Source organism: Phyllopteryx taeniolatus, chromosome 21 (assembly GCF_024500385.1).
Source record: "Phyllopteryx taeniolatus isolate TA_2022b chromosome 21, UOR_Ptae_1.2, whole genome shotgun sequence".
Classification (NCBI taxonomy): domain Eukaryota; kingdom Metazoa; phylum Chordata; class Actinopteri; order Syngnathiformes; family Syngnathidae; genus Phyllopteryx; species Phyllopteryx taeniolatus.
The window spans coordinates 5,013,227-5,022,897 of record NC_084522.1 but is presented as its reverse complement, the minus strand read 5'-3'; the positions used below and the strand labels follow the sequence as shown (position 1 = coordinate 5,022,897).

The window sequence follows — 9,671 nt, the reverse complement described above, 5'->3', positions numbered from 1 at the left end:
CACATACAGTAGAAACAAACGAGCATTCACGCTCACAATAAAACATACAGAAATTTTTAATAAACCTAACATTGTATTGTATTTTATTTGTTTTTTTTCTGACGCATTGTGGGATAGATTGAGGCCAATGTGTAGGGAGTAACCTATACTATATGATTAATAAACGTGTGTGTGTATTATTCTATGAACAGTATATTTGATAATATCCATACACAAAGAGAACAGAAAACTGAAGTCTGACACAGAGAAGGCCTTTATTGATATAGTATCAATACAATCAAGTACTTGTAGATTTTTGATAAGCAGAAAAAAAACAATGCCAAATCAAAGAGAGCATTTTTATACTCACATTTATTGCGCAAAAAAAAAATCAAAAAATTAACGCAATAGCCTTGTGTGGAAAAAAAATAATCTGATGAGTAGATACATCGTACATTACACAAATAATAAAATCTCCAAAAATAATCCTCGACAAACATAACACTAGGGTGCTAGCTAAATGTTGTAAATGCTATTAACTCATCAATGCTGTTAAATACCAGTTATACGTTCTTGGCTTCGGTGGTCGGTTTTGGCATCCCTATTAAATTATCATACATGTATAAATATCTTCATTAATTTCATGTGCAAATGGGAATGGCCGTGTATTAATTCAATGCAACTAAAACAAAAATCCCTTCAAAACCGAAGCAAAGTTTTTTTTAATATAAAGCAAAACAATTCCAAGCGATGTGTGATTAAGATGGGGCTTCCTGACACTTGTTAAATGATTTGCACACAGGGCAAACTCTGCGAGCAAGTGACACTGTCTATCAAACACAAGGACAGAGAATAATAACCACATGTAATTCACATCACCATTTCATAGGTCCAAAAAATAGGCTACCAAAGATAAGCCAGCATACAGTACATAACGAGCCTTGAACCATCTTTGTAGACTCACGTTACAATTATGATTCATAGCATTGACTTGTTTGTATTATGGAGACAAACAGGACAGGTACAAGTGCATTTTTTTTTTCCATTACGTAATTGTAAAATACTGATAAGGTCTCATCCGAGATTGCCGTTGTCAGTCAGTGGGTGTACATATTAGTTGGGATCGCAAAGTTCAATATTTGGCTTCCACGTAGAGCGGTGCACTGAGATTAATTTGTTCCGTGACCGCGTTCGTAACTCAGAATACTTCTATCTGCCAAAAGTGCCATTCATCATTTAAAGAATTCAACAGTTTGTGAATCATAATTTAATGTTTCAATTCTATTCATAACGCTGCTCCTTCATGTGTGCCCGCCTTGGCCACCGGGAGGCAGTGTAATACAGTCATACAGACAAACAAAGAAGAGTCACCACTGCTCTCAGCGACTTAATAAGCTGCAATAATAATAGTTGTTTTTCGCAGAGGATAAATATATGCCTGTGAGTATTGTGATATTGTCTGCAACATGTGTTGCCCCACCGTTTGTGTTCAAATATCAAATGGTTGGAACACTAGTACTCGAAAACTGTGTAAGTCGGGTCACTCATTTCTCACTGTATGGACATTCTTGTCCGAAATTCAGAGCGCTGACAGTTTTGGGTTGCATAATTACACTGAAATGCTTTCAGATTGACAGGATTATTGAGATTGTCTTTTCTTTCTCGTCTTCGATAACTACAAACATTGTTCTTCTACACTATACGACTCAATTTGGTAATTGGTCCCGACAAAGAATTATTGCACACAAGCCATTTGGACATATAGTCAGTGTTACCATGAAATTCTCTCTTTTAATCCCGCCGTGTCATTTGAATTCTGCCGCAATGTCGTCTTTTTATTTTGCGCTTCTGTTCCCTTACTTTGCACCGTAAAAGTAACAAAAAAAAAAATATCTGTGCAGGACTTTCTTTCAAAGCTCGAGGACAACAAGTCAGTGTTCCGATGGAACATTGACAGAGCTGCAAGTTCTATCTGGGATTTCGTAACTTCACTGCAGTTTATTAATATCTTTGCCAAAGCGTTCATGACCTGAATGCCAGTGGGACAATGTGACACGCAGACGCCCACATACAGTACATACATAGACTCGCTCACAGGCAGGCAGAAGGTTATACACACACACACACAAACACACACAGCGTCTATCTTAAATGGTTCAGTCACCAGAAACACGTACACAGACAGCTCTGACCCTCTAGCCTGCCGCCTGACAAAGAAATCTATCAGGTGGTTTGTTAAATGTTACACAACTTGTATTTCACAACCTGCGGGCCTCTCATTTAGTCCCTTTACTTATTCACAGAGTCAATGCGGAGTGATTTGCATTTCCGGCTCACTCTACTTTGAATTCGAAAACATCTTGTCCTTGTCGCCATGTTTTGTTAAACTGTAACTATTTTGGAAGGCATGGCTTGGGAATGATAAAAATAAAAATAAAAAAACTCTTCCGCAGCTCTTCTTTCTCTGACACCAAATGAAGAGTTGTGTAAACATTATCCATGTGCATCATTGTCAATTAATGTAGCCTTGGTTTAATACTATGAAGTCCTATTATTGTTAGACTGTATCTCCAGATTGCCATTTTGGATAGTTCAATAAAATAAATTAAGTAGTAAGAAAAAAAGAAGTTTGAAATGGTCGGCTATGAAATTGAGAAAGCAACCAACTCATTATAAACTAAAAAAAAAAAAGAAAAGAGAATTCATTCCATGATTTTAATGAGAAAACGACACTCAAACGATTAGGAAAAAGTTAATGTGATGTTCCACAATGTTCTTTAATATTTACAATTGTTGAGTGTTGTATTGATACTAATCTGGCCAGGATTTTCATTGATGAAAACAACACAAAGCTCCTACCTCTCTCGACAAGGTCAGGTGATATTTGTCCTTATGATGTCGGCATGTGGCCACGATGTGCACTGGCATAGAACGGTGTGCTTGCATGTTACAAATTAAGGCACCGGACAGTCTAAAATAAACAACGACCAAATAATAATAAACAACAACAATAATTAACATAAAAATACAACCCCCAAAACACATTTGAATGACAACAACACAAAGAACACTGAATAATATTCCTAACTCTGCCTTTTAAATCCTTCTCTTGTGATTCATACGTTTTCTTTCACTGATGCTGTTGACTGTAAAGCAAACAAAAACGATAGAGAAAAATATGACTGAAATACTACGACTGTACTGTTAATTGTATTGTTTTTTTGGAAATCGGTATGGCTGCAAGTATTTTATGTTTTGGTCTGCTCCGAGGAGCTCATAAGGGAACTCGTTGGAATCAAGGGCAAAGTTATGTGGGGCAGAGCAGGAATCCTGAGAATGAGGAGTGGATGTACTCGGTGGAATAGAGACCGTTGGCCTGATCCGAGGGCATCTGGACCCAGACCTGGTCGCCTTCTTTCAGCTCGAGGACAGCGCTCCCGGACGCCTGGTCCATGTAGCCTTTCTTGTATTCGTCGTAGGTGTAAGTAGCTGGTACATTGTTCTTGTACAAGGCCACCCACAAGCTAGTCCCCTTCACATGCACGTGGTACGCAAAGTAGTAGACGCCCGATAGGGGAGCAGTGAATATGCCAGTAGAGGGATTGTAGGCATTTTGCCCATTGTACAGAGTCCTGTCAAATATGATTGGCATACCGGAGGGAGGGAAAGGCTTGGAGAGGATGGCTGTGAAGGCCGGCGCTAACGAGGCAGAGAGTGGAACTTGAGTGTACGCCGGCCCCTTACGGTGTCCTGGCACTTCGCCCCCTTCCAATTCTGAACCGGTCGGACCTGCGGAAACTGTGTGGCCGTTTCCCGGAGGACCCGGGGGACCAGGTGGGCCGGGGATACCATTAAGGCCGGCAGGGCCTGGTTTCCCCGGAGGACCTTGTGGACCAACATGTCCTTTCTCTCCCAATTTGCCCAGTCCTGGAAGCCCTGGAAGGCCGGACTCACCCTTCAAGCCGGGTGCACCCTGTGGTCCCATGGGACCCATCGGCCCCTGAAGACCAGGGATACCTGACTGACCTCTGGGGCCAGGTGTTCCCATAAATCCTGCCGCACCTTTAGGTCCCTGAAGACCCGTCAGCCCGGGATTACCTGGTAGACCGATATGTCCAGCTTCACCTTTGGGTCCAGGTTTTCCAATTGCTCCATTTGGCCCAGGTAGGCCTTTGTCCCCAGGTAAACCAGGTTTTCCTGTGTTTCCACTTGGACCTTGGTCACCCATGAGGCCAGGCAGCCCTGGAGGTCCTTGGGGTCCAAGTTCTCCCTTGAGCCCTGGCATGCCATGTTTTCCGGGGAGTCCCATGGGGCCGTGAAGTCCAGGGGGTCCTGGTTGTCCATTAATACCTGACTCACCGATTGGGCCCGCCATTCCTTGCTCACCTCTGTCTCCAGGTAGACCAGTTAACCCAGTCTGACCCTTCTCTCCTGTTGGCCCACTAAGACCAGGTTTACCATAGCCTGGAGTACCAGGAAATCCTGGGGAACCCCTGAGCCCTTGTTCACCTTTTGGACCTGTGAGACCTGGTGCTCCTGGTGATCCATCAAGTCCAGGCTTCCCTATCCCAACAGGACCTGGGTGACCTTGGAGACCTGGAAGCCCAGCCTCTCCTGGTTCCCCTCGATCCCCTGGAAGTCCCTGATCACCTTTAGAACCGATCAGTCCAGGCAAACCTTTTTGTCCAGGTTTGCCAATGCCTGGAAGACCAGGTGGTCCTGCACTACCTTTCAAACCAGGGGGACCCCTTACACCAGAGGGTCCTGGTGTCCCATTTCCATTCTCACCCTTAACTCCACGCTCACCCGCAGGGCCAGAAATGCCTTTTAATCCTGGTTCTCCCCGAGCACCAGGCGGGCCCCTGATGCCTGGAAGCCCAGGTTTCCCATTCAGAGACAGGCCAGCTGGTCCTGGCAGTCCTGGGTGTCCCGGTTGACCTCTGAGACCCGGTTCACCACGAGGGCCAACCTCGCCAGTAAGTCCTGGCATCCCCTTTGGTCCGATCTTTCCTGGTAGTCCTGGGAGTCCTGGTTTACCGATTCCTGGAAAGCCAGGTGGCCCCTGAGGACCTGGTTGCCCGTTGAGGCCCGGGTTCCCAAGTCCAGGTTTCCCTGGAATTCCTGGAGGACCAGGGGGTCCCCTTGGTCCAGGTTTACCTTGGGGCCCTGGCTCCCCCTTGACATCTACCATGGGTGGCATGTCTAAAAAAAAAAAAATACAAAAAAAAAAAAAGAGATCATTGTGTTTATGTGAGTACTGCAATCAGATCGGAACAAAACCATCATAATGTTTTCATTGCTCCTTAGCAAACTAAGCGAAACAGCAATTTTTATGTCCGTGCTCTATTTCATATGGGTGTAGATAGTTTCACGAGAAAATAATTAGAATTTGTGATAACCTATGAACAGTTTAGCAAAATCTGGGGGGGAAAAAAGGCATGTATCTTGAATCATATTGATGAACACCACAATAGATGAAGCCAAGCAAAGCATGGCCTGCTCAAATTTTCTTAGTATGTTCTTCACTCTGTTCTTTCTTTATGGCTACTATTTTTGTTTACCTGACTGCATACTGTTTAGACATTTTCAGCACAGAATGTACCCCTCTACGTTTAACCAAGGCAGTGCTTGTAACACGAGGTTATGCCTGTGTAACTTATATACATGGCAATGGCATAAATGCCACACATGCATTTTTCAAGGGAAGGGTGACTGTTGCTTCGTCTACTGGCAATTAGTGACACATGCATGTTTTAGGATTACAAATCATGAACATTTCTGCAGGACCTGCACATCATTCCACACTTGCTTTCGCTCAATTCAGTACATTTGTTAAACGCTCACTATAGCTATACACGCATCTATTGTTTAAAAAAAAAGTTACTCTGAATCCACATTTTAAAAACCTAAAAGGTCCCATACAGTGAAAAAGTCTGATCATAACTGCTGTTTCTAAAAGCTACATTGGCCTTATACTGTACAGTACTGGATTGACTCAGTCAATACGTGATGCGGTGTGGACTTGTAACCAGTAAGTGGCAGTAAAAGCAAAGCATTAGTTTTACTCCTCCAAGATACCTTAGTTTGGGAACACGCTTTTCCTCAACGAATTTCTTTTCATTGTCATTGTAGATGTATTTTATCAACATTCTAAAACCAATGTTTTTTCTTTTGGGGAAACAAAATTAGATGACTTAAACGAAAAGGAATTCTAAAACTATACAAATGATTTTGTTAGCATAATTTCTGAATGATTACTGCTCACTACAAGTGACTATACTGAACTGTATTTCTTTTTTTTCCCCTCTCACACTCTGCTTCATCCCAGAGCTCAATAATCAGAAATAAACAACACAGAAACAGCATCCAGATGGCTACTTTAAAGTCAGATCCATAAACAAGGTGCAATCAGACCTCCCAGCTCAATGATGTTGGACAGGAGAACGCTGATCATACAGCCATAATGGAAAAAAAAATAAATAACCGGAGTTTAACACACCGAGTGGCCTACAGCTGATATCGAGCTTATTGCGATAGTGAACACCAAAGCGTTACTCACCGACATAATGTCCCTTGCCCTCTCTGAACGGCGGTCCGACAGGCCCTTTCATCATGGGTTGCATGTACTTCATGTGAGGCATGGGGGGGTAGCCTCCAGCAAGAACATGCCCTCCGAGCATTAGCAGCACACAGGTAGGGGCCAACAGCATGGCGGACAGCATCCCAGGCATCCGATGTCACGCAAACAACTGGAAGATACATTTGGATGAGAGAAGACAATAAGTTATGAGCCAACGAAGCACAAAGCGGAAGTGATATGTTCAAGGAGTAAATTAAGGAAAGAGTACAATCTCATGGCACAAGAGAGTCTCAATAAATTGGAGACATGAAGTCACTGGTTATTGGCAACAAAATCTAACTCAAATGAAACATCCATCCATCCATTTTCCAAGCCGCTTCTCCTCACAAGGGTCGCGGGAGTGCTGGAGCCTATCCCAGCTATCTTCGGGGTACACCCTGAACTGGTTGCCAGTTAATTGCAGGGCACACATAAACAAACAACCATTCGCACTCACATTCACACCTACGGGCAATTTAGAGACTTCAATTAACCGAGTATGCATGTTTTTGGGATGTGGGAGGAAACCGGAGTGCCCGGAGAAAACCCACACAGGCACGGGGAGAACATGCAAACTCCACACAGGCGGGGCTGGGGATTGAACACCGGTCCTCAGAACTGTGAGGCAGACGCTCTAACCAGTCGTCCACCGTGCCGCCCTCAAATGAAACACTGGACCACTAATAAATGTATTTTTTTTCTTCTGTGAAGCCATTTTACTTTAAATTGTTTCCTGTCACAGACAATATGGCCAGTGAAAACGGTTGAAGTTATGGAAAATATGCATTAGCGACATGGACACATCCTTGATTTAGGGAAATCATTTCATATTTCTGGGTTTCCTTATGGCACCTTCTATATGTACATTTTAGTCTTTACCTTGGATCACAAAGAGCAGTACAGTATTGGTCATCTACATAAACAACACACTGTGCACCAATTAACTACAGTGGACCCACTACAATGAAACGCTCCCCTTATGCACAATTGGAACTGAATTTCAGTGGAAATTCCGGATTCACAATTTGAACAACTGTCGCGAATGAAGTCACGCGAGGTGCAAACCTATCGTATATGAGACCTCAGCAAACCTCACGGGACCGTGATGACTGGGAGAACAGCATTTTAAATGTAATGTAAATGTGAGACTACTGTAGAGGGTCATTTGGTGAAAGTCTGTGACAAAACATTTAAACACAATACATCATATCACCAGAGATGCTAATTATTAAATGTACAGTGTTAATGTGTGCAGATTGCTACAGACATGTTTTGCTTGTCAAAGTTGGCTGTAACAATGTTTGCTCTGACTAACCAATCAGAGGATAGAATAATTGCTGATGTCATCAAGGGCCAGCACTTCGGCCCTGTGAGGCAGACCGATCCATTAAGTCTGACGTATGTGGCGCACACATGTTCAATCATACACTGTAGCGAGCAAATGTCCATCCATCTGCTGCTGCACACAGCTTACATGTGGTGCGTTCTTGGCACGGCGGTGGTCTTGCAACAGACAGTTCCGTTGACTTTAATTTACGTCAGGGAGAAATGACCACACCGCCCTCAGCCAAATGTTTTCACAACTGTGGTCAGGTGCGAAGAGGAAACCACCAGAGGATAGTTTGTGCGCCCTTAAGTGTGCAACTCGTCGGGTGAGCGAGACGCGGTTTAAACTTGCGAAACGGCGTGTGAAAATTGCATCCATTTCCACTTTCGCCGTGACACAGAGATGTTTTTGTCCGTTTTTCAGACAGATGATGTGTGACCTCAAGCCTGCTATAGCATGCGATGTTTACATTAAGCCGAAAAATGTCGACGAGCCAAACAAAACAGTTGAGGTTAAAAACTGAATGCTGTACGACACATTCGACCAACGGACGGATTAACCGGCCTTGAGAAGTGTACAGGGGATAAGAGTTACTAAACAAACAGGACTATTAATGCTTATGAGAAGTGTTGAATCAGGGAAACAATATGAGCAACAAGGACACACAGATTGTTTTTTATCGACATACATTTGGTCAACCTGTGTTTTGATGCTTCCACCTCCCTCAAGTGTATTAATATACCCACTTCCTATTCTTTGCATCAATAGAATCAGAAGTCTAATTTCATAATGAACGCGGCTAATAAGAAGCCTAGACTCGACAATATTATTATATTCAATATTATAATTGCTATAAATATTCACAATAGACTTTTTTATAAGGTGTTTTCATTGCCACATCAGTGCTGAGATCAGGTCTGTTTTACAGCTTGGCGCTAGGTGCCGTCGTCTGTGATTGTTAAAGCAACCGCAAAAGCTCGACAGCCCAATTCTTGTTTTACAGCCGTTCAATAAAGACGTTGCTTGGGTCACTGAACATTTTTAAGTACTTAGTCACCCGTCTGCGGGCTCCTTTCGCGACTAAACAACAATCAAACTCAATTGATGATGAAAAAAAAGGAAAAATGGAAGGAATACAAGAGGTGCGGCATTTTTTAATTTACTGGCCGACCTTCAGGCTGGCTGGCTGGCACATAAATATGTCTGGTATGGCGGGGGATATGAGGTTTTGGTGCCAATGTGATTCATCAGGAGACCCCAGGTACCCGCCATTCAGCAGACCTCTTCAAAGAACCACAGGGACTCACATTAAAAACAGAAGCATGAATAGGTAACAGACACAAGCGGGCCTCTGCAGTCTGTTTGTTAAGTGTTTTCAGTGCAAAAGCTCCCCAGACATGCTCCAAAGTGTCACAGAATCCTTGCTGGCTTGCAGCATGAGCCTTTTGGAGCGAGACTGAGAACTGTCTCGAAAACACATAATCAAACAATCTTGCTCAGTATGCACGAGAACACAATATAGCTGAGAGCACTTAAGGTTGCTAACTTCCTAAGATTTTTATTTTTTTTTTTAAACATAAACCCACTGAAAACAAATCCCAACACTCCAGTGGTGGGAGGTGGATTAAAGTCATACATGAACAGCCGCCGTTAAAGTTTCTGGCAGGCTAAGTGAGCCTTTATATCAAATAGACTTGAAGGAGACATATTATGCATTTTTTACCAACAATTTAAGACAGTTCCCAG

At 43.1% G+C, this 9,671-nt stretch overlaps 1 protein-coding gene across 4 annotated transcripts in view; it reads right to left on the bottom strand.

The window, feature by feature from the left end:
* Positions 1-235: 235 nt before the first annotated feature.
* Positions 236-9,671, bottom strand: part of col8a2 (collagen, type VIII, alpha 2) — a 36,522-nt gene continuing 27,086 nt past the window's right edge. For 2 of the 4 annotated variants that reach the window (XM_061760638.1, XM_061760642.1), the window contains exons 2-3: positions 6,539-6,728; positions 236-5,181 (exon numbers count right to left, since the gene is read on the bottom strand). In XM_061760638.1, the coding sequence (XP_061616622.1) occupies positions 3,287-5,181; positions 6,539-6,710 (2,067 nt within the window). In that variant the 5' untranslated portion in view covers positions 6,711-6,728 and the 3' untranslated portion in view covers positions 236-3,286. Of the gene's footprint in view, positions 5,182-6,538; positions 9,290-9,671 lie in introns of those variants that run through there. The other 2 variants (XM_061760641.1, XM_061760639.1) reach the window with 2 other exon arrangements.